This window comes from Equus przewalskii, chromosome 12, assembly GCF_037783145.1.
Source record: "Equus przewalskii isolate Varuska chromosome 12, EquPr2, whole genome shotgun sequence".
NCBI lineage: Eukaryota > Metazoa > Chordata > Mammalia > Perissodactyla > Equidae > Equus > Equus przewalskii.
In genome coordinates this window covers 30,378,413-30,403,981 of record NC_091842.1, presented here as the reverse complement: position 1 = coordinate 30,403,981, position 25,569 = coordinate 30,378,413, and the positions used below count along the sequence as shown (strand labels likewise).

The 25,569-nt window shown below is 42.1% G+C and overlaps 1 protein-coding gene and 1 long non-coding RNA gene across 3 annotated transcripts; one reads left to right on the top strand and one right to left on the bottom strand.

The window, feature by feature from the left end:
• Nucleotides 1-14,891: 14,891 nt before the first annotated feature.
• On the bottom strand, nucleotides 14,892-15,709 carry LOC139074954 (uncharacterized). The gene is made up of 3 exons (XR_011524984.1): nucleotides 15,606-15,709; nucleotides 15,158-15,263; nucleotides 14,892-14,998 (listed from the first exon to the last, which is right to left on the bottom strand). It is a non-coding gene; the product is annotated as an uncharacterized lncRNA (long non-coding RNA).
• A 151-nt stretch (nucleotides 15,710-15,860) lies between these two features.
• On the top strand, nucleotides 15,861-25,188 carry MPV17L (MPV17 mitochondrial inner membrane protein like). Of its 2 annotated transcripts, XM_070566710.1 has the most exons (4): nucleotides 15,861-16,213; nucleotides 18,908-18,978; nucleotides 22,554-22,583; nucleotides 22,661-25,188. In XM_070566710.1, exons 1-4 carry the CDS (start codon nucleotides 15,904-15,906, stop codon nucleotides 22,838-22,840), a joined length of 591 nt encoding a protein of 196 aa, XP_070422811.1. In that variant the 5' UTR covers nucleotides 15,861-15,903; the 3' UTR covers nucleotides 22,841-25,188. The 2 variants fall into 2 exon arrangements, with proteins under 2 accessions (XP_070422811.1, XP_070422812.1); XM_070566711.1 differs by lacking the exon at nucleotides 18,908-18,978 and having other exon boundaries at nucleotides 15,865-16,213.
• The last annotated feature ends 381 nt before the right edge of the window (nucleotides 25,189-25,569 follow it).

Genomic DNA, 25,569 nt, shown 5'->3' with positions numbered 1-25,569 from the left:
GCATAAACCATCCAATTGAAAGCATTTCCAATTAGTTAAAATGCACCCAAGGGGTGAGTCTCTGGAGATGCTTGAGGCGTTCTCCATGGTGGTAAAGCTGGTGTCCAACTGACAGTGGGCCTGGAGAAGGGTACAGAGCCTGACTGCAGGCGTCAATATAGTTTTAAGATTTGGTCAAGTCCCACTCAGCCCAGGCACTTAGTCCCTGAGCCAGCACAAGGTGAGCCAGGGAAGCGGGAGGCAAAGGCCTGGAGCTGGCTGGGGGCTGGGGTTCCCAGTGCCAGGGTTGAGAGTAAAGTACGAAAGGTCCTGGTTCTGCTCATATCAGGCTGGATATGACTTGGTGACAATAGAGGAGCTGATGAACAAGACAGACAAAGAAGGGAAAGAAGGGGTCAGGCCTCACCCTCATGACCTCTTCCCAAGGGTTATCAAGGTAAGGGTCACACAAACAACAGTTCCTGTGCCAGGGCACACAGCCCCAGCAGGACAGTTCACAGAATAAATTACAGGTCTCCTATCCTCATAACTGACTCAGTAGGTGCGTAAAATACTCAATGAGTCAACCGCCAAGAAAGGGCACCCCACTTGAGGTCACCGGGGTGATCAGGCCCAGAAATCAGAGGTGGGGCTCCCAGAGGTGGAGCTTTTGACTCTTTGAAGATTTCTTTCTTCGTTTGAAAGCTCAAAAAGAGCCCAAAATGGCCACTGTAACTTTAAATTATCCCGGGTTATCTCGCCAGCTGTTTACAGTTATCTCCAACTTTAGGGGGTCTTTCCCAAATGGCCTCAACAAGCTAGGTAATTTCTAAAGATAGTTTGTTATGATCATCAAGAAACTCAGTCCCAAAACAGCTCATTTTAATCTATTTACTGATGCAGACACAAAGACAGAGACACAGAAAAACCAGATACCAGTGAACTAGTTCCCAGATTTAGGGTAAAAGTCCTACAACTGTTCCCACTCTGAGTACGTGCTCATCCAGTCCTATTGGACCCCAGATGGCCCTGCTGTAAACGGAAGGGCCCCAGATGGAGGGGAAGGGAGTTCATGAGTATCCTCGAGGCGACTTACCCATTCCAGAGTGAGCCCATCAACTCATCAGATACAGCCATTTCTCTCTCTACCATAATCAGCCAGCATGGGTATTATTAAAAACTGGTAATTTTTAAAGCCACCTGCAAGTGTCTGCGGATTACATTACAACATAGATTCTACAAAACAAATACTAGAGAGGTGAAACTGACCTTTTCTATTTTAAAAGTAGGTTTTAAAACTTAACAAGAAAAAGTGGGAATAATCGGTTCATTTAATATTTACCCAGATATTTATTGACTGCCATCTTGGACGGATAGGTGCTAGAAATAACATACAAAAAATAAAGCAAGATCTTTTCCCTTAAGGAAACACTGTTTAGGGCAGAGGGGTCTCCTTCAGGACCCAGGGGACATCTGTGAAACTTCTGAAACTATACGCCAAATTTTGTATGTGAGTGCATTTTTCTGGGGAAAATGTCCGTAACTTTCATTTAATACTCAAGTCTGTGACACACATGGTAAAAAAAAAAAGCTAAAACCGTTTGGCTCACAGATCGACAGACATTTAAACTGATAAATTGTAATGCAGCATTCTACGGGCTAGTACAGAGGTATGAGAAAAATATTGTAGGAAGCCAGAGTATGAAACCACTCATTGTGGAGAAGTTTAATCTCTGCTGACATTTGGCTTCTGTGTGCTGATACAGACCTTCCTTGATTAACAGGCAAAAAGCAAACCAAGTAAAGGAAGTCTGTGGTTGTTATTCCCTTTGGATCCATTCACATGATTTTTGTTGCGTCCTGAATAATATTTACATAACCAATAACATTTACATAACCATATGCTGGTTTTTAGTTTTTAATTTTTAGAATCAACCAAGTGACACCTATGTAAGATTTATTATCCACCATGGCAATGGAAAGACAATAAATTACCAAAAAGTGCGAGGGAAGAGGCAAGATGAATAGAAATGTAAGTGATATCACTAATGTCCTCAACTTCATTCCAGGGAGTAAATAGATGCTCTCTAAAAGGGCTAAGTCAAGATACAGAGTTTTAAGTATAACACTTAAAGACGTAAAGGAGGAGTCTAGAAGAAATAAAATTAAATAAAAATCGGGAGTTGGAGAGGATAGAAGAGAGAGTGCGAGTGGCAATAAACTTCTCATTTTTATTGCAGAGAGTCAACATATTCTTTCTAAATGAAGAAACAGATACAAGGATTTTGTGTTTTTTTACAGAGTAGAAGATGAAGGCTTCTCTGGAGTGGGACTGGGGAATGGAGATGAGGGGACAATGGCAATGTTTCATTTTATATTCTTCCGCACTATTTGAATTTTTATCATTTGCATGCAATTCTCTTCTAAATTAAAAACATTTTTTTAAGTAAATTGCCTGTAAAAATTAGATTTCAATCATTTTTTAAAGCTTACGGAGCAATTTAAGAGAAGTCTGCAATCCCTACTGGTGACTTGAGGTGGCAACCTTGAGTCCATTTGTATCCTCTCTCGCTTCATTAGTTACACCAAGTTCACTAATAGAGTTTTTAAAAAACCGAAACCAAAAAATCTTTTTATTGTTAAAACAGAGAAAACAGCATAAAAGAAATGAATTGTCATTGACTAACACCCTATAATTACGGCCCCCACCATGAAAGGAACCTTCTCGGACACCCCATAAACCCTCCAGGAGCCCCTCCCCCAACAATCCCAGCTCCCCCGTCCCAGAGAAAAAGAAACCACTTTCTGATTTTTACAGTAATCATATCCTAATATTTTCTTGGTAGTTTTATCACCCAAACACACATCCCTAAACATTGGAGTTTAGCTTCATCTTAAAAAATATAAAATATATTTAAAAGTAAATATAAGGTTTATATATAAATATATATATTTATGATATATATATAAGATACGTATGTATCTTTTGGGTTTCTTTTAATCTATAGGTTTTCCCATATCTTCTGTTTTTCTCCTTTATAATTGCTTTGTTGAAGACATCAGATGATTGTTCTAGAGTTCCCCTTAGTCCGCATGTTCCTCTGTTCTCTGGATTTCCTGCTAATTGATGGTTGGACTCAGGTTGGAAGATCTGGGGGCGTGTTCAGAGACAGTATCGTACTCTTCATTGAAAGGCACACAATGTCTGGTTTTCTCTCCTTTTGTTAGCAGGCACTAATATTCTTTAATTTACGCTAATTCTGACCTAAATAAGAAGAGCTGTGAATTTTCTTATACCATGTACATTTTCATATCCATGGAAGGTTTCCAAGAATGTAATTCTAAGAAACGATTTTATATCATCCTTTTATTTTTATTTTGACATAATTTCAGACTTGTAGGAAAGTTGCAAGAAGAATGCAAAGAATTCTTTAAATTCTTCACCCCAATTCCCCAAATGCCAACATTTTACCACACTTGCTTTGTTATTCTCTCTCTCTTTGAATATGTGTATATATCTGTACATTCCCTCTTCCTCAACCTGGTGGATAATTGTTGGATTTCTTCAGCACTCAGCCCTAAAACCCTTGTGTTTTCTTACTCTCCACATTCTCCTCCTCTGTTATTTTCACTTAACATCTACACTAGTGTTTTTCAAGCTGACTCACCTCATTAACAGGTTGTGAAATCAATTTAGCAGGTCATGACTAGCGAGTTTTAAAAAGTGAAATGGAATAGCAAACATCAGAGCACATGAAATATAGAATAAGGATAATTAGGAAACAACCCAAATGTCCATCCACAGGTGAAGACGTAAGCAAATTGTGATCTATCCATACAGCAGAATGGAATACTATACAGCAGAAAAGGGAAGAAACTACTGATACACGGAACACCATAGATTAGGGGTCAGCACAGTTTTTCTATAAAGGGTCACGTAGTAAATATTTTAGGTTTTGGGGACCACTCAGTCTCTGTCACAACTACTCAACTCTGTGTAGCGTGAAAGTAATCAGACAATACGCAAACAAGTGAGTCATGGCTGTTTTCCAATAAAACTTTACTAATGGACATTGAATCATGAATTTCATATGTCACATCACAAAATATTCTTCTTCTGATTTTTTTCCAACCATTTAAAAATAGAAAGCCTTCATTAGCCCTTGGACCTTTATGTAAACAGGCAGTGGGCCAGGTTTGGTCTACAGGCTGTGGTTCACTGACCCCTGGCAGAGGTGAATCTCAAAAACTTTATGCTGAGTGAAAGACGACAAATACGAATGAATACGTATGCTGTATACATCCTCTATGTACTGTGTGATTCAATTTATATGAAATTCTAGACAGTGCAAACTCATCTATAGTGACAGAAAGCCCGGGGCCAGGGGTGGAGGGGAACTGACTGCACAGGGATGCCAGGGAACTTTCGGAAGTGATAGAAATGCTCTGTATTTGAATTGCGGTGGTGGTGACAGAGGTAGATACATTTGTCGAAACTCATTGAACCGTACGTGTAACATGGATGTATTTTAGTGCATGTAAAACATATTTCAAAAGAGTTAAAAAATATCAGAGTGCATTACATGTCCTAAGGGAATTCATTGTTTCTGAACTTCTGTTCCAGTTATATACCTTTGTAGATGTGCAGTGATTGTGTGCAACGCCTCCTCTTCTACTCCAAATGCGAGACTCCTTGACATTTCTTATCCCAGTAAAGCCACCATTGTCCACCAAAGGAACCCTGGTGTCTTCCTTTCTCATACACTTCCCCTTCCCCAACTTATACCTCCTAAATATATCTCAAAGCCGTCCACATCTCTATCTTCTTGCCATACCTAGACTACTGTCATTATAGAAGCAGTCTCTGTAGTCAAATCATTCTTAACACAGCAACAAAGAAATTGGATCCGCTGCCTGTCAGACTTTGGTTGCTCATAGATTAAAGCGTGCATCCTTTACTTGGCCCACAAATATGGTATATGGTATGGTCTCTGTTGTCATTCTCTGGGGAATATCATAAGTGTATAGGCACCTATACTTCTCCTCCAAGGTACTTAGTACACTTGCAATTAATTAATTAGTTGTTTAATGTCTCTCTCCCTTGATAGACTATAAATGCCGTTTCTGCAGAAGTAGAGTCTGTCTTTAATATTATTTTGTCCCCCCCCCACCCCCAATCACTAGCAAGTTGGCTCTGAAAAAATAGTTGTGGAATGAATGAATGGAGAATGAATCTACATACTGGCACAATGTGCAGATTTTATTTCCAAACATATCCATTGTTTTCAATCTCAATTTCAACTCAGTTTAATGAGTATGACATTTTAAAGACACTCCACAGGCCTAGCAAGCATTTTTACCTCCCAAGTCCAGCTAGCGCAGTGTCTAGACTGCAGTGGGGGTTCGATGAATAATTATTGAATGCGTTGATTCAACACCTATTTTCTGAGAGTTCACCATATGCCAGGAAGTATCCTAGAAACTGAGGATACAATCTTCAAAAGAGATTGAGTCTCTTTGTTTGTGGAACTTGTATTCTATTGGAATGGAGAGATAACAAATAGCTCTATAATGCAGTGTTAATTAGTTTTAATTACCTCAAGGAAAATGGAGTGGGATAGAAGAATAGACAGTACGTTATCAACAAATCCATCCCTCAGGCTGTAAATTTGAAATCTCTGTTCTAAAATATTGAAAATATTTGTTCAGTGATTATTAGCAGGAAATAGAAGAAAATTAAGCAAAACCAACCACTACTGTCAATGATTTATTATTAATTTCTAAGATCTTGAGGAAGGCATCCCCATAGATTTTTCTGTTACTCTGTCACCTTTCTTTGATGTTTGAACAGTTCTGGCAATTCACAGACTCTACCATTGTCTAATTATCGTGGGAGCAGGGTCGGACACGAAGTCTTGGAAAATCTGAAGCAGATATGCTAAGATTGATGGAGTCATCTGAAAATAAACAATTTTTACTAACATTTTAAACTGCAATTTAATTGATATTTAAGACTTTCTTCCCCGAAGAATTTTAGAAGATATTGAATATTTTATGGGACATTGTAAAAAGGAGAAATAGTAGAAAAAGGTGAATTCTACCTTTCATTTGTTTCAAAGTTATTTATATTTTGTGAAGGAATTCAGCCTTCTCTATAACTGTGTGCCCCAAAAAGATAATGAACAAAGACATTAACAGACAATATAAAAAAAGAAAAACAGTTCCAAATGGTCAATAAACATGAAAAAAAGGTCAACATTACTAGTGATCAAAAAACGCAAAAATCACACGAGATAGCATTTTTGCCTATCAAATTCACATTTTTTTTTGTTTTTAATATTAATATCCGATAGAGTAGAAAATAAATACTCTCATGCATTATTGGTAGAAATTCAAATGGTTATGAAGCCTTTTATAGGTTCCAATTACATTTAACTGAATGCAATTTGGCATTCAGTAACAAGAACAAAAAACTTAAAATATGCATATCTTTTGCCCCAAAAATTCTGCTCCCAGAAATTTAAACTAAAGACATAATTAGGTTAAAGATTTAACTGTTAGAATGATCATAGCAGCATTGCTCATAATAGTAAAAAATTTAAAATAATCTATATATTCAACAATATAAGAAATTGGTTAAAGTATGGTAAAATTGGTGGTAAGACACACCTTTAAAAATAGTGATGTAGATACTTATTGACATGGAAAGATATATTGTTAACTTTAAAAAGTAGGCAAACAAATAGCATGTATAACATAAGCTTGATTTATTTTTCTTCTTCTCCCCAAAGCCCCCCAGTACACAGTTGTATATTCTAATTGTACGTCCTTCTTTTTTAAAGATTTTTATTTTTTTCCTTTTTCTCCCCAAAGCCCCCTGGTACACAGTTGTATATTCTTTGTTGTGGGTCCTTCTAGTTGTGGCATGTGGGACGCCGCCTCAGCGTGGTTTGATGAGCAGTGTCATGTCCACGCCCAGGATTCGAACCAACGAAACACTGGGCTGCCTGCAGCGGAGCGTGCGAACTTAACCACTTGGCCACGGGGCCAGCCCCTGTACGTCCTTCTTGATGAGCCATACTAGGTCCGTGCCCAGGATCTGAACTGGCGAAACCCCAGGCTGCCAAAGCAGAGTGCACGAACTTAACCACTTGGCCACAGAGCCAACCCCCTAATTTGTTTTTTTTAAGGAAAAATTACATGAATACATGGAGAAGACTATTTAAAAAATAAACAAAAATGGAAACATTGGTAACTGTAGAAACGTTGATTTTCTTAACTCTACTTTTTTTGTTTTCCATACTTGTAGAATCATTTTTTAAAAGAACATTAAATAGTGCTTGTGCTAGTTATTAATTTGTCATCTCCTGGCTTTCAATCTGTTCTTTTTGCCTGCTCTGTAAAAATGGATCTGAGCCCCTTCAACATTTTTCCTTTGCCAGCTAGCACAATGTTAAGTTTTGTCAGTAGAGGGCGCTGGAGAGACGCTGCAGGATGTTGCCTCCAGGTTCTTGCTGGCGGCTCCTCCAGTAACCAGCTCCCGCAGCTTCCCCTGAATGTAAGGAAAAACTCACTTCTCCTGAGTCTCTTCTACCCTCAGTACTTTACTACAATATTGCTTCACTTCTGACACCAGATTTGTAGATTTTACACCCATCAAGCAATTCTGTGACCCCAGCTGGGTGTCCTACAATTTAATTCAATTCTGACACTATCCACCTGAGGATAGTGTCAAATCTCACAGGTTAAGGACTCAGCCCACAGGACTGTCCTCCTCCACTTCAGACGCCAATCACAAGTCCAGGTTGTCACCTATGCTTCTAGCCCACCGGCCATAAATCGGAATTTCCAAGACCCCCTCCTTGAGTTCGATTAATTTGCTAGAGGGGCTCACAGAACTCAGGAAAACAGTTTTCTTACATCGACACAAAACAACCAATAACCCTTCTATAGTTAAGAGAGATAAGGTGAGTTTTACTTGAGCCAGAGTGAGGGTTACAACTCAGGAAGGCCTTCATCGTTGGCGGAGAGTTCAATGTTAATGAGCCACGGATATATATTAAATATGGTGTCATTCAACAGAAACACAAGGCAAGGTTATGTATTGATCAGCTGATGAAAATGTGATCAGGGGCTCAAAGGAAATGAACCCTGTATTTGCCTTAAGAGTAATGGTTCGGTATCTGCTAATTCAGCATTCATAGCAACTTTATGGAATGTAACTACCTCAAATAATAAGAATCGACTGTGTGAAGCTTTCCCTGTGCTAATTACAATGTGATTTCTCTCTCCTGATTGGATCAGACAGAGTACTAAAATCATCTCTAAAATGTTATTCCACCAGTTATTTCTTCCACATACTAGTAGGGTCATACATTTTCTATAGTAATTGAAGTTTCAGAGATTCAAAAGAGCATCATTGGAGAAGAAAACTCTTTGTAATTAATTCACCTTTTATGTGGAAATTCCTAACCATTTGCATATTTGAATATGCACTATCTTTAAAAAAAAATTTTTTTTGAGGAAGATTAGCTCTGATAACATCTGCTGGCAATCCTCTTCTTTTTGCTGAGGAAGACTGGCCCCGAGCTCACATCTGTGTCCATCTTCCTCTACTTTATATGTGGGATGCCTACCACAGCATGGTGTGCCAGGTGGTGCATGCGTCCACACTCAGGATTTGAACCGGCGAACCCTGGGCCGCTGAAGTGGGATGTGTGAACTTAACCGCTGTGCCACTGGGCCTGCCCCAATATGCACTATCTTTAAAGCTACCTCCAATGTTGGGTTTTTCATAATTTCAGATTTTTCATTTTATCTCTATGTATTTCAGGAGCATTTACGAAGGTTTTTCTCTTCCCAAAGCTTAACAATGAAAAGTTAATGAAATAAATGTAATTGGCTGTTCTATTATCCCTCGCCAATTGTGGGCAGAATAGTTACTAAAAATAAAGCTGGTGAAAACAGAGTTTCTGAGCCAGAGAAACACTCTACTTCAAATATTTCTCCCAAATGGCACAATTTCAAAATACCAAGTTGCAGGTGGAATCTGTAAGGTCCACCATCCCTGTCAGAAATCTGTGACCACACTTTAGTGTTCTGTTGAGGGCACGATAGAAGGATGGGGAAGTCTTCAGTCGATGCAAATAATTCATAGGCAATCTATAAATCAAATTTAGGGTGAGTTTATTATGAGCCAAGTTTGAGAACTATAGCCCAGGGCCTTCCGTCCCCCAGGAAGGAAGGGCACCAAAGAAGTGGGGCGTACAGAGCGGTTATACACCATCTTGGAACAAAGAGTATACATCACATATGACAGGAGTATCTCTTTTATAATTGCCGTGAGATGCTTAGCTGGTACAGCAGGTTGGTGGTCAGCAGGTCAGTGGCCACAAAGTGATCACAGCAGGTAGGTAATTAATCCTTAGTTTCCAGGAAGAGATGCTTATCCTTAAAGAAATGTAACATAGGGGGAAGTTACATCTGTGTCTTTAATGGCATCATTCTTGTCTTTGGCATGTAGTAAATATTTAAAGCAGATGTACAATGTGTGCTCAATAGGCCATGTCAGGCCATTTTGCAAAAACAAGGTTGGGCCGAATTAGTTTTACACCGAATGGCTTCCGCATATACTCCAGTAGATCCTATGGCCCGCCATTTATTTGTTAGTTCCAAACTTCTCAACAGGAGTAAACGTTGCATACAACTTAGCCTCAGTACTTTGTTTCAGCTCCCGCCAACGTTAAAATGGTCTGGAAACGCTCCTATTGACCCAAGCACCTGTCACATAATTTGTGTCAATGTCAAGAGCGTAAAAGTTGCCTAGGTCATAGAGACAGAATTCTTAGGCATGGTTTTTCCACAGCAGAGCTGAAACGCGATGATTTCATGACAGAATTGCTTAGGATCGTTTCTGCTAACATAAGAAATTAAGGTTCTGGTGGGACGCAGGCTTACATCCTCTTCTTTTAACCTCCGCTTCTGACCTTTTCCAGCTAGAGCGCCCGTTCTTTCTGTGAGCACTCAGGACATAAGCAGTGGGGGCACCCCCTACCCCGACCTCCTCATTTCAATCCCACCCACCCAAACCCACCCAAACAAAAATAACTTTTCCAAAAGAACATCACATTCAAATTTGCATAAAGCACAGCTCTTTTTACTCATCTGCAGCCACACTAAGCAAAGACCTTGTGCTTCCTGGGCCCACTTGGCTTCAAATCAAAGCTCCCCCTTCCATTCAGATCACTGATGGAGAAATCCCATCGAGAATGAAGGGGCTCCGGAACAAGGCGGCGGTGGTGAGAAGATCATGAGAGAAGCACAATTCGATAACATTCCCTTGCCAGAACCCTCAAGCCCCATTTCAGATGCTGAGGAGAAAGACAGTGGCTTCAGTCTCCTGCTCTGTGCCCCCACCCACGGAGACAACCGATGCCTCAGAGCCGACATCGAAGGGGTTTGAGGAACTTGAATAATCTTTTCTGAGGATTGCTTCCTCTGCTCGTTGGAAAACAGACCTGTGGGTCTCAGAGCCTTTTAAGCCGAGTAGGCTTTCGTTTTGTCAATGGAACATTTCAGGATTTGCAAGAGAAATTAGAATATTTTAGACACTGAGGCCCACTTGGTGGTTCTCATTAAGCCCCGATTCCTTTAAACAAAATGAAATAAGAACAGTTAGAAGAGGCTTCAGTGGAATCATCTTAATGGGGTTTTAACGTGATCCTTAGTTGTAAATCGAAGCTCTGTTCCCACATCGGTACTTTATTCCCTGCTGAAAGAGTTCCTAACAGAGCTTCTCTGACGCATTTGAAGGCAGCCCCAGGCCCTCCAGTTGTCTCCCGCTGTTCAGGGATGCGAATGTCGCATGAATGCGTTGCCTCGTTGTTACTGGAGGGCCCCCGAATCACCGCTTGCGTGGCTGATGAAGCGTCAATGTAAGGCATTAATTTCTCTCAGAGCATCTCTCGTTTGAAGACCAAGCGGATTCTTTAGCGTTTGCTTGAGTAATGGATTGTCTTCACTGAATTTTTTATTGCTCTCAAGAAGAGACAAGTATCCAGCAATACACGTGAAACCATCTAAGCCTTCCAAGTATTCATTTCTCTTGCAACTCCTGTGAAGTCTATACGTTGAGCTGCTTGATAAAGATCACCATAGATTTCGGGGGATATATGCCCCTATGGATGGTTACCAACCCCTCGCCTCATTGGGGTTCTGTGAGGAGTCTCAAGAGATTTTCACATATTAAGGTCGATGAGGTAATTATTTGAGTTCAAAACTGATTCAGGGAGGCTGCTCCATGGCCTAGTTGTTAACTTTGGCACCCTCCACTTCAGTGGCCTGGGTTTGGTTCCCGGGTGCAAATGTGCACCACTCATCAGTGGCCGTGCTGTGGCAGTGACCCACATACAAAAAAGAGGAAGACTGGCACTGATGTTGGCTCAGGGTGAATCTTCCTCAAGCAAAAAGAGGAAGATTGGCAACAGATATTAGCTCAGGGTGAATCTTCCTCAGCAAAAAAAACAAGAAAAAACCCAACAATAAAAACCCAAAACTGATTCATCTTGAACTAAAAAATCCTGACTATGGCCTATCAAACATGCATTGTACATCCACTTTAACCATTAAAGAATGCACTCTCTTAGGATAACGCATACGACCCCTCCTCCACCCTATTGGTAACACCCTATTGGTGTTAGTCTCTTTCCTGACATCAGGGTCATGTTGACCCGTTAATTTGCAACCAAATACCTCTTTGAAACTTTGAAACTGTATCCTAGGTGTGTTTATTTACTTTTTAAATGTTTTTATTATTTTAATTTTTTTGTCATTTTATTTATTTTTCTAAGCATCTTTCTTTTCTTTTTTTTTTTTAAGATTTTATTTTTTCCTTTTTCTCCCCAAAGCCCCCGGTACATAGTTGTACATTCTTAGTTGTGGGTCCTTCTAGTTGTGGCATGTGGGACGCTGCCTCAGCGTGGTTTGATGAGCAGTGCCGTGTCCGTGCCCAGGATTTGAACCAACGAAACACTGGGCCGCCTGCAGCAGAACACGCGAACTTAACCACTCGGCCACCGGGCCAGCCCCTCATCTTTCGTTTTTTTTGAACATTGTCCCTGAGCTAACATTCATTGCCAATCTTCCTCTTTTTGCTTTTTCTCCCAAAAGCCCCCCAGTACATAGTTGTATAGTCTAGCTGTAGGTCCTTCTTGTTGTGCTATGTGGGACGCCGCCTCAGCACGGCCTGATGAGCGGTGCTAGGTCCGTGTCCGAGATCCAAACTGGTGAACCCTGGGCCGCTGAAGTGGAGCATGCGAACCCAACCACTCGGCCATGAGGCCAGCACCCTGGTGTGTTTAATGAATGTTCCTCGTTCTAAAAAGATATGACTGTACTGAAAACCATGCTTCTCCAGAACAATACTTTCTTCCTTTCTGGAAAAGGCCTTCCTGGGTTACAATCCTCACTCTGGCTCAAGTCAAACTTACCTTATTTCTCTCATCTGTAGAATGGTCACTGGTCATTTTGCATTGACAGGAGTAAACGAGTCAACAGATTAGGCACCTAGTGGAGAACTCATCATTTTGGTGTAAGTATCCCCATGCTATATTTGGGACATCATTCATTGTCCATCTGAAATTCCCAGTTACCTGGGCGACCTGTACTGGACCTGGCAACCCTGATCCCTCCCCTACCCCACCCTCTCGCCCCAACTCTCCAGTTTTGCTCTACATTTCTCTCGAAAAAATTTGCTTAAGGGAATTGGGTAGGAATCATTAGGGAAACTTTCTTTTTTTGTGTAATAAAGACCACGAGTTTTTCTAATTTAGGTGGAAATCACTTTTTTTTTTTTTTTTAAAGCATTGCAAACGCAAATCCTTTCCACAGCGGTTTAGTGCCTGGCACGTAATAGTGCTCACTGAATATTGATCAATTGAATGAATGAATGAATGCATGAGTGCCCGGGCAAACAGAGTCCTGATCTGCAGGTGTTGAGAAACAGATATTTAGATTTCAGTTAACATGATCCATTGCTCTTGGACCAGACCAAAAGGACTACAGAGAAGGAAGATGGGATAAAGAGGGGTATCGTAGGCTGAATAATGGCGCTCCGAAGATGTCCACGTCTTAATGCCCAGAACCTGTGGATATGTTATTTTACACGGCAAAAGGGACTTTGTAGATGACCCCCAAGTTAAGGATCTTGAGATGGGAAGACGATTCTGGATTATCCAGGTGGCCTGGATATAATCACAAGGGTCCTTCTAAGAGGGAGGCGGGCAGGTCAGAGTCAGAAAAGATGATGTGACAATGGAATGACAGAGAGAGAGATTGCAAAATGCTACACTGCTGACTGTGGGGCCATCAAGGAATGCAAGGGGACTTAGAAGCCAGAAAAGGCAAGGAAATGGATCTCCCTCCACGGCCTCCAGAGGGAATGCAGTCTTGCAGATCCATTGTAGATTTCTGACCTCCCAAACTCAAGGACAACAAATCTGTGTTGTTTTAAGCCACTAAATTTGCGGTAACTTGTGACAGCAGCAGTAGAAAAATAATACAAGGGGGATATAAGTAATAAATCAAGAAAGATGTTTCGGTGAGCTAGGAGACTGCCTAGCTGGGAGAAACCTGACAGAAAGATCTGCCTGGGACCAGTAACAAGAACAAGGGGAGGGGCGGGATAGAAATCAGCATATGAGCAGATAGAAAGGGTCAGAGAACACGGAAATTGGCAGATTCCCCAGAATTGAAGAGAACGGTGTATTGGTCTACCAGCGTTGTGGGAACAAAATACCACAGACCAGGGAGGTTAAAAAACAAATTTATTTTCTCACAGTTCTGGAGGCTAGAAGTCCAAGGTCAAGGTGTCAGCTGGGTTGATTTCTTCGGAGGCTTCTCCTCTCAGCCTGCAGATGGCCATCTTCTTGTTGTGTCCTCGCATGGTCTCTCCTCTCTGCATGCACTGCCTGCTGTCATTTTGTGTGTCCAGATTTCTTCTTCTTACAAGGACACCAGTCCGATTGGAGTAGCAGCCACCCTAACGGGCCTCATTTTCACCTCTTTTAAGGCCCTATCTCCAAATACAGTCACATTCTGAAGTGCTGGGGGTTAGGGCTTCAAGACATTAATATTGAGGGGACACAATTCAGCCCATCACAACGAGGTTGACAAATTGAGACAATGTAAAATAACCAGTTAGTGCCTCAGACTGGAGACTAAAGTGACATATGCCAATTCGATGCCACGCAACATGATCCAGGATTGGATGTCAGACCGGAAAGGCGACTTTAGTGGGACAATTGGCAGTAATTTGAATAAGGTTTGTAGATTAGGTAATAGTATTACACCAGCGATGATTTCCTTGTTCTGGTGATTGTACTATGATTACGTAAGAGGTCAATATTTGCGGAAGTTCGGGTGAAGGGTAGATGGGAACTCTGTACTACTTTTCCAACTTTTTTCTAAGTCTGGAATTATTTATAAATGAAAAGTTAAAAATTTAAAATTTAAAAATGAAATAAAGTAGGATAAAGAAATAGAAGTGAGGGGCCGGCCTGGTGGCAAAGCGGTTAAGTTCGCACGTTCCACTTCTCCGTGGCCTGGGGTTTGCCGGTTGGGATCCCGGGTGGGACACGGCACCCCTTGGCAAAAGCCATGCTGTGGTAGGCGCCCCACATGTAAAGTAGAGGAAGATGGGCATGGATGTTAGCTCAGGGCCAGTCTTCCTCAGCAAAAAGAGGAGGATTGGCAGCAGTTAGCTCAGGGCTAATCTTCCTCAAAACAAAAAAAAAAAAGAAAGAAATAGAAGTGAGAGAGAGAATGAGAATGGGGTTGTATATGTGACAGTGAAGGAAGGAAAAAAAGGGAGGAAAAGAAGCAAGGAAGAACTGAGGTCAGGGATTATATCTGCTGTTTGGGTTACCAATGACACCCGACCACCCCCCACCCTTCCACTTCCGGGACATACCTGGGAGCTCAGCGTATGATTGGGCAGGCAATATTCAATGAGTCACAAACTCTGAAGAGGAGAAGGCAATAAGCCCACTGATTCCTCCCCACATTCATGAAAGGCCTCAAATTTTAACTTCGTTTTTTTTTTTTTTTTACAGATTGGCCCTGAGCTAACATCTGTTGCCAATCTTTTTAAAAAATTCTTCTCCCCAAAGCCCCCCAGTACCTGGTCGTATATTCTAGTTGTAGGTCCTTCTGGTTCTGCCGTGTGGGACGCCGCCTCAGCATAACTTGATGAGCCCTCCTAGGTCAGGATCCGAGCCAGCGAAACCCTGAGCCGCCAAAGCAGAGTGCGTGAACTTAACCACTGGGCCACAGGGCCGGCCTCAAATTTTAACTCTCGAATTTGTCTCCAAGCAAAGTTACACAATCGCCAGTGTATTGTGTGTGTTGAAAATGTGACTTCCTTGCATGTAAACATTTAAAATACACCACCATCTTGGTAACTGAGTTTTTTTTTTCTATTTTCCCCTACTTTTTAACCTTTCTTTGAAGTATAACTCACATGCCATAAAATTCACCATTTTAAAGCGTACTCAATGGTTTTCCGTGCCATCATCACCACTAATTACAGAACATTTTCATCACCCCCCCCCCCCGAAAGAACCCCATACCCAGTTAGCAGCTACTTCGCACCCCTCCATCGCTCAGCCCCTGGCAACCCCTAGTCTACATTCTGTCTCTGTGGATTTGCCTATTCTGGACTTTTCCTGTAAATATCATCATGCATGAGGTGGACCAGCCACATTTAAGTGCGCAGCCCGCACAACGGCTAGAGGCCACGGGATTGGCCGGCGAGGGCAGGGGGGTGCGCGGGGCGTCCAATCGCTCTCCAGCATCAGGAGGGGGCAGGTGCAGGGGGCGGGAGGAGGCGCGCTGCTGGCCCGGGCGACCCGGCCGGGGCGGCGGGGGATGGCGGGCTGGTGGCGGGCGCTGCCGCGCGCGGCCTCGCGCTACCCGTGGCCCACGAACGTGCTGCTCTACTCCGCGCTCTTCTCGGCCGGCGACGCGGTGCAGCAGCGGCTGCGGGGCGGCCCGGCCGACTGGCGGCAGACGCGGCGCGTGGCCACGGTGGCCGTGGCCTTCCACGGCAACTTCAACTACGTGTGGCTGCGCCTGCTGGAGCGCGCGCTGCCTGGGCGCGCGCCGCGCACCGTCCTGGCCAAGGTGCTGTGCGACCAGGCGCTCGGCGGGCCCGTGGCCATCTCTGCCTTCTACGCAGGTGAGGGGCCCCGGAGGGGTCCAGGGGCCGGATCTGGGAGGGTGGGGTGGGCGGGGATCCAGGATTGGGGGACTGGAGGCAGGGGCCGGGGGCGCTGGGGGCCTGGGCTGGAAGCCATGGGGTGGGGGTGGCCAAAGAGTTCCGTGGGGCTGAGAGTTGCTGGGGAGGGGGCTGGAGGACGAGGTGCAAGGGCCGAGAAATCTGAGGACCGGGGATTAAAGGGGAGAGATTGAGGGGCTGGAGAGGCCGGGGATTAGGGGGCCAGGGATTCAAGGGGTCAGGATGGGAGGTGGGAGGCTGGAGTTGCGCGTAGTCTGTGGCTGGAGATTTCAGGGGGCCTGGGGCGTAGGCTGGAATTTAGGGGAGGCGGGTCTGGCGGGCCAACGCCCCCTGAAAAAGGGTCACGGGAATGTGGAGGAGACCCCAGTTCCTGCCATAGCAGAGCAACCCCTGTGACCTAGTTGTAGGGCGGGGCTGCCCTGCTCCTGGGAAAATCCACACCTGGAGCTCCGGGACTCGCTTCTGCTGGCAGATACTCCTTTCCAACACACCAACAAAATGTGGGGACTCGGGACCGTGGGGGCAGCCCGGTGGAACCTGAAGTTGGGCCAGGTTCCCCCAGGAAATTCACGTTCAGGGTCCTAGTCCTGCTTTGGTAAGAAAATTTTCCTGCAGGAGCCCCATTCCTATGTCAAAATCCACAGAAAATATGAGAACTTTGACCCTTGTCGTAGAGGGTTCAGGGAGCCCCTGCCTCAGAAAATCGCCCTGGGGCCTGAGGGCCTGACTTCAGGAACCTTCCTTAGGGCCTTAATTCCAAAAATAATGGAAGGCGCTCTGTGGTCTCCCTGACATGCCACTTTCTGTAGTCTGGAAGGGAGTGGGCTGGGGAGGGGCACAGACTGTCTAAGAAAATCCAAGGGTTCTGGGTCTGGCCTTGGCATTGGGGGTCACAGATTCCCCCCCCCCCCCCCCACCAAGAAGGTCTTCTTGTCAGTAGCCCTTGGTGCTTCTAAACCAGGTTGAAGTGGTCAAGTCACCGCCTTGAAGAAACCTGCAGGGCCCCATGGCTCTTATTTTGGGGAGCCAGATTCGGTTCCTTTCTTCACAAACCCCACAGGGAGTGTCAAGGACCTGGTTGTCTGTTGCATTAAAGGTCAACCACATGGCAGACGGGGTCAGTGAGGTCAGGGGAATAGAGGACCTGAGAGGAGGAGCTGTCTGCTTTATCAGATGTGTGCCTGGTCCCAGGGTGTGACTTCCAGGCCAGATTTGCAAACAGCTTCCTCCTGCCTGTGCCTACAGTGGCCTTGTCCCCTGGTGAAGGGGTTGGGAGCTGGGGGCTGGGCGTTTGGGAACCAGATTCCCACTTAATCTTCAAACAGCCCAGCGAGACAGGTCCTCTTATGATGCCCATGTTACAGATGAGGAAACTGGGGCTCAAAGGAGTGAAGTGACTTGTCCAAAGACAGTACGATCCATGCCATGTTCTTCATCTGGAGTGTTGTCGGGATGCCAGAAACCAGAAAGATGCCACAGTCACAGGAAGGCCTATGGTTCGAGCCCCGGGCCCCTGAAGCAGATTCCTGCCCTGCTTGCTTCTCTGTTTTGCTTTTTAGATTTCCGGCCCAGTTTCCTTTTCTTCACGTTAAAATGAAGGGGGGAAGTTGGGAGGGTTGGATTGGATGTGTGTTCAAGGCACTTCCGACTTGGAAATTGCCTGTATCAGATGGTTCCTTGTGCTGGGCCCCCTTGGGGAGCTAGGGTCTGGCTCCACACCTGGGTTGGATCTGGACCGCTGTTAACCTCCCTGAGCTGTTTTTCCTCCTCTGTAACTCTACCGTCCTCAGCCCATGGTTACGGGAGGTCGAATGAAAGCTTAACAATTAATATTGCGTAAGTGGAATGCGGTATTGCCCATATTCAACAGGGTTTTCTTATGAATTCTGAGAATCCCCTTCAACTGACTAAAAAGATCTTATTTCCCCTTCTTCCTAATGGGAGTGGGAGGAGAATTTTTAAAGCACCCTCATTTTTACAGCCTTCCTAAGCTAGAAGGGTTTCGTTCTCCTGTTTGTCCTTGCTCCCTCAATTTCTTTTCAGTGTCGTTGAGCATCAAAAGTTTTCAAAATGTTTTTAGGAAGGCTGAGTTGGTATTCTGCTTTCAAATTCTGATGAGAAAACCTCTTTGTCTGATGGGAAATACATAGTTGTCAGAATACCCAGGGTCCATCAGCCTTTTTGTAAAAGAAGGAAATTAAATTCTTAAAATTTTAAACATTTCACAAAAAGTTTAGAAGGGAGAGAAGAAAAGTTACCAATAGGACTACTATTCGGACACTACTGTTTTTGTAAATTCTCTTACAGGTTTTTTTCTTTTTTCAATCATTTTGCTATAGTTTTTATACCCTGCTGGTCTCACTTCATATTTATCATTCCTTTAAAATTTATCTAGTTTTATGTATTTATTTATTTTTCTTCTTCTTCTCCCCAAAGCCCCCCAGTACGTAGTTGTATATTCAAAATTGATTTGGTTTTAGAATGGAGATTGTGTTCTGTTTTCGCTGTTGGCTGGGAGGGGACATATTGAGTGAGTGATAGTGGTGCTTTGCATATTGGAACAGAAACTTGAACATGAACTGTTAGACCTACTCAATCTTCTAAAATTCTTTGGGTGTGTGTTTTTGCAAATAGGTATGAGTATTCTCCAAGGAGAGGATGACATATTTTTGGACCTGAAACAGAAATTCTGGAATACATATAAGGTAAGACAGACTTTTGAAAATGCAACCAAGCTCTTTTGTATATTTTTAACATTAAATACATTTTAATAAAAGTATTCTTAATGAAGGCTCCACTTGGTTGGCACAAGGATATAATATTTTGACAGAGAGATCTTCAATTTGATTAATGAATGAGAAGAAGCTTTAAGAGTGTCTATACGTAAGTGTTTCTGAATTTTAGTCAATGTTCACAATAATTTCTGATCTTATATTTGCTCTTATTAGTGATCACAATTTATTGAGTGAATTTTGGGGCCAAAGAGGTTATTGCAAAATGGGAATAGTAGAATGTGAGTGGCTTGGGAACCATTCCCGCATTCCGAGCCAGTGTTTCCAGGTGTGCATTCTGCTGAGCCCCTGTGAAAGAACCATCTTAACATCACAAAGGATCATGTTTCTCAGGGTTATTCCCAGGCCTGAAACAAGTAACCTGTTGTACTTTTTGCTCAGTACAAATATATACAATTCAGCCCAACAAACATTCATTCATTTATTCAATGTAGATTATTGAGCAGTGTCTTTAAGGCCTGGCAAAATCAGAATGTTTTCCATCTCTGACCTAGAGCATGTTTGATTCTATTAAATCACACGGAGGTGAATTTTCAGGATTCCAGAATATACACAGGCCCACAATGCTTCTAGCATCTTCTATTGAAAGATACCAAGCTCCAGAACTGGCATCACCCACTTGATGGTTGGAGGCAGATGATAGGGAGAGTTGAAGCCACACACTTCTCCTGAGCTGGTATCCTTGGGGACAGTTCCTTCTTCCTTCAAGGGGGAAGAGTATTCAGAACGCTTGGTACTTCTCTTGGGGGAGAAATTGTGGGCCCATGGTGACATCCGAATGTGATTTTCTTCTGCTTCATTTTGGAAAAAGGAACAAGTTTTCCCATTATGTCATAGATCTTATGGACATATGTACGTCTAACAGTTATGAAAAGAGCAAGCAGGATTGTGAGAAAAAGGGGCTTTAAGCAGAGACGTGCGGATGTTTGAGATTTTCCTCCCTTAATAAATACGCACAGGCTACCTTTTTTGGGTAGAAACATGGGGACCTTTGCACACCTTTTTAAAAAACAGTGCTTACAAATGAGTTGGTCTCATCTACGCCCATGAGAAGAAAGAGGGTACCAGCAGTCTGAAGCCCAGAGCCATCAGGGAATTTTCCTGAAGATCTCCCATAATAAACTATCTGCTAAGCACTGTGCTAGGTGTTAGTGGAAGATGCAAAAAAAAAAAAAAAAATATATATATATATATATATATATATATATATATATATAAAACACAGATACTGTCCTTAAGGGACTTACAGTATAGTGGGGTAATAGATAAGTAAATAGACAGGCATTAACCTTAATGCTATAAGCAATGCTCTGAGTATGTGCTGGTCCTACAGCAAATGAGTGGGTGTGAAGGAGGGTTTCCTGGGGTGATGATGCCTGAGCAGAGTCTTAAAGAACTCAGAGGAGTTAGGTAGATGCTTGGGGGTAGGGCGTTCCCGGGCAGAGGGAGCATGAGCAGAGTCAGGAAAGCATGCAACACTGTGGTATGACTGTAGGGGAGAAACCACAGCGGTTTGCTATTCATAAACGATGAAGTATGAATTGAGGAGCAACTGGAAATGAGTTTGGATCTCAGAGGGTGTGGAACGCCGTGTCAAGGATCTTGAAGTTCAGTAATAGGGGCAAGGGAAAGCAGTTAGCGGGTTATGGTACCCAAGTTCACATGAGGAATAATGAAGCAGTGGGAATAGGAATGACTGGAGAAATATTTCGGAGAAAGTGTTGGTAGAGCTTGATGATTGATTGGAAGTAGGGGTCATGGGCAAGGACAATCTGGGATGACCCACCCACATTCTCCTGGAAGCCAGAGCCCGCTCTTCCCTCTCAGTTATTGATTTACTAATTTTTCTGCTTATTATCAGTATAGACTTAGAGAGTCCCGTTTTTTCAATGGTTTTTAATTCGTGACTGTGTTTCATTATTTTTGGTGCTCAGGCGTCCCAGATTTGGCCAGTGACAGCCCCTTCAAGCTGGTTCCTGTGTCCTTGTGACATCCTCCATCTTTTTTTTTTTTTTTTAAACCACTTCCTTACTTTCTGTCATAACAAGATGTTCCAGACTCACCTTGTCCCTTGTCCCTGCCCTGCCCCGGCCCCTGGAATCAGCCATTTCTCTGAGGAGTCCTTTTTCCTTTTAGTGGGGGATGGTATGGGAAACCAAGATCTGTGCAAGAGCTGGTGCTACATTCTAGAAGAAAAAATTGCTGTATGAAGTAGAGCCGTGGGTTCAGTCTTCTCATTGTTTTTGCTAAAGCAGTAAATTCTTACATGGCTATAGACTTCAAATAGCTTTTATTGCAAATATTGTCAAAACTTCAGAAAATAAAAATTAGTAAAAAAAGGAAAATAGTACCACTTTTATATTACCAGTGTAATCCCATTTTTAAGGACTGTTTTGAAAACTTCTAGCTTTTTTTTTGCTTGTTTTATCACTTCAGAAAGTATATGCATAGATGTGTGTGTACAAATATAAATATTTGTAAAATATAGTCATATTATATTATAATATTCTGTATGCTGCTTTTCTCACTTATGAAATAGCATGAATTTTCTACATCAGTACATAGAAAGGGATATTACTATTTTTAACAGCTGCATAGTATTCCATTGAATGGATGTCCTAAATTTTGACAACTTTTTCTGCTTATAGGACACATGCTTATTTCAAAATTGTCATTATTCTAAATAACTCTGCATATTTATATTTGGCTACTTGCCCACTTATTTTCTTAGGATCGCTGCCTATGAATGAATTCTTAAAAATCTTGGACTTAAGGATTTAATAGTAAACACATGGGGAAAAGTCTATGCTGTATACATTTTGTAACCAGTTCTTATTATGGACGTAAAAGGCTGAAGTTTTCAACCAGTAACTTGGCTTTTTTTTTTTTTAGATATAATTTACATACCAAGACCTTTATCTTTTAAAAAACTTCCATAATGATGACCCTTTTGTCAGAATGTACAGGTTAAATCCTGTTAAAATAAATCTATCTTGAAATATTTTGTAATACACAAAAATGTCAGCTAAACTTATTCTATAGCATGAAATAGTTTGAATTTTTATTAGGAAATCATTCCCTAAGGAATGGTGTAGTGGCGTTGTGGTCGAGTTTGTGTGCTCCACTTTGGCAGCCCAGGGTTCGCAGGTTCGGATCCCAGGCATGGACCTAGCACTGCTCATCAAGCCATGCTGTGGGAGCGTCCCACATAAAAAGAGGAAGATTGGCACAAATGTTAGCTCAGGGGAAATCTTCCTCACCAAAAAAAAAGAAGAAGAAGAAATCTTGTACCTAACAGCTTTTCCCACAACTCCTCACCCTCTTCTATTCGAGAGACCTTAAGTAGTTTAATTTAATCGGCTTAGTCTGAAACGTAATACCACCTCCACACTTTCTCTGCCTGGTATTTCTTACTCTTTTATAGAATGAACAGTGGGATTGTTATGTGTGATTAAAAGGCGTCCTAATAAAGTTTTTCTTTCTTCCAGACTGGACTGATGTACTGGCCCTTTGTACAGGTGAGTTCCAGACTACTCAGATGCTAGCTCACGGCTTTGGGTTACGCAATCCCTAACAGACTCTCTCCCTGTTGTAGCTGGTCAACTTCAGCCTCGTTCCCGTGCACTGGAGAACAGCGTACACCGGACTCTGTGGTTTCCTCTGGGCCACCTTCCTCTGCTTTTCACAACAGAGTGGGGACGGCACATTGAAGTCCGCCTTCGCCTTCCTTCATGTAAAGGAGGCCAACTCAGCGGAAAGGCCCCCTGAGAAATGAGAAGCCAGTGGCCCCCTGAAAGTGGCTAATTTTCTATCTTTATGTGCAGTGGCTTGCCAGCAGATGAAATGCTCTACTAACCGGTTATGCGCTCCACTTTGATGAATTACTATTCCATAGACCCAGTTGTTTCTTAATTATCAAGGAGTCCTTTAAATCTTATTCAAGCCTCCTTTTTTTTCGTTCTAGTCTGAAAGTATTACTTCTCTAATATTTTCACTTCTTTAGAATACTTTGGTTCGTACCAATAACAGTGGCCAAATGGCATTTTATAATTATGACTACTTCTAGTCTAATATTTTAATGCCTATTGATTTAGGGACCCCCTGTTTGGGTTGTATACGTCTGTCTTCTAAAATCTCAGGTTATCTTCTAAATACTTTTGGGTCAGATTACCTTTTATACTGAAAATAGTGCTTATAGTAAATTTCTGTTTATACAGAATTCAGTCAAGGAGAAGAACAAATAGCCAGACTTTCCCCCCCAAAATACTGTATAATAATTTATTGTTACACTGATACTAAAGTTCTGTAAGTATATTTTATATCATCAAAAAAACACAGTGTATGATCAGTGCGTCCTGTATAGAATATATTTTATTGATGTCTTCTACTTTTATACTAAGTTGTTTTTAGTTAATGGTTTTTAGTTTTGAGCATATTTCTGTTGACTAAAGCACCCCATTTCCTAGACATACAAAATATACAAAGTATTTGGCTTCTTGAAAAAATATGTTGAGTGAAATTTCTAAAATTAATAATTTTTCTTCCTCTGGAGGGAAGAAATCTACTCTATAGGGTTCCAGGGAAAACACAGTTATGTGCCACGTAACGACTTCTTGGTCAACAACTGAGTGCACAGACGACAGTGGGACCGTAAGATCAGTACCATAGAGCCTAGATGTATGGTGGGCTGTACCATCTAGGTGTGCATAAGTGCACTCTATGATGTTCGCACAACGATGAAATTGCCTGACGATGCGTTTCTCAGAATATTTCCCTGTCATTAAGTGACACGTCTGTAGTTACCCCAAATTTCACATTGATGTTATATTTTTAAAAATCTATGCTTTCAAGTAAATCTTTATAGGTAATCTTGAAGTAGACGTGAGAAACGAGATCCAGTCTTTCGGATTTGTTTGTGTCTAACTTCAAAACCAGTGGGTTTAAAAATTATATGACAGGGCCGGCCTGGTGGCGCGGTGGTTAAGTGCACACGTTCTGCTTCGATGGCCCAGGGTTCGCCGGTTCAGATCCTGGGTGCAGACATAGCACCACTTGTCAAGCCATGCTGTGGCAGGCGTCCCACATGTAAAGTAGAGAAAGATGGGCATGGATGTTAGCTGAGGGCCAGTCTTCCTCAGCAAAAAGAGGAGGATTGGCAGCAGTTAGCTCAGGGCTAATCTTCCAAAAAAAAAATTATGTGAATATCTCAAGAAATTTCAGCAAATTTCACCTAAGATTTGCACCACGAATCTGTTGCTTCTGAAGGAGGATTTCATGTGTTTAAAGATGCGAAGCACTGAAATGTTAATAAATTTATCTTGAGAATTTATATTTAAGATTAATTTAAGAATGCATAACTAAAAATTTTAAGCATATAATTTATTTAACTTGTAATATAAACTTACATGTAATAAATATATAACTTCTAAGTATGTGATTTATTTGAATTTACTAGGTATTAATATATTTTACGTTATTGGGACAATAGTGAGGAAATTTCTAGATAATTTAATTCTAAAATAGTTTGTTATTTGCATTGTTTTAACAATAGTTCACACAACAGAAAAGCTATTTCACAATACATAAGACAAATTTTGTCAAAAAAGTCTATCCAGGGGCCAGCCTGGTGGTGTAGTGGTTAAGTTTGTGTGCTCTGCTTTGGCGGCCCGGGGTTCACAGGGTCGGATCCCAGGAGTGGATCTAGCACTGCTCATCCAGCCATACTGTGGTGGTGTCCCACATAAAATAGAGGAAGATGGGCACAGATGTTAGCTCAGTGACAATCTTCCTCAAGCAAAAAGAGGAAGCTTAGCAATAGATGTTAGCTCAGGGCCAATCTTCCTCACCAAAAAGAAAAGAAAAGAAAAGGAAAAAGGTCCATCCAGAGAAACTATAGTAACCTCACAATCTTTTAGATGAGTTTCAACATTACTTTTATGATGAAAGAATACTGTTTGCATTCTATATAAAAGTAATTGGGAAAACAGACCTTGTTTATACTGTCAAGGGGAAAACTTATTATTCATAAAAAAAATTGATAATCTTTACTTAATACTCTGTACTTTAGAGAATGTATAGCATGTATTCTTTGAATTTTGGCAAATAATACACTTTTAATTTTTATGCAAGAGTGCTTTTGTATTTTAGTGTGAGAAATGGTACTTATGCCAAGCAATGCGATGTTGATCTGTTTTAAAATGCTGCCCTTCTTGGTTAAACACTCCAGATCTTCCAGGGTTTAGAGCTGAGCAGGTGGCCTCCACGCTTCCCCCAGATTTCCCTGTTTCCTAAGGTGTTTTTAACTTGGTTGGATGTTGCCCTGCCGTGTTCTTTTGGCCCCGTGGTTACTCCGGCAAAGGCAAAACCTATAATTTGTTTCCCTTCACAGAGTTGAGATAGATTGGAGTTTCAAAACAACTTTATGTAATACATGTAGAAAACAAAACGGAGATTTGGAGGCTGTCAAAAGAATTTTTTTAAAAAAGCTTACAGAATACCGATTTC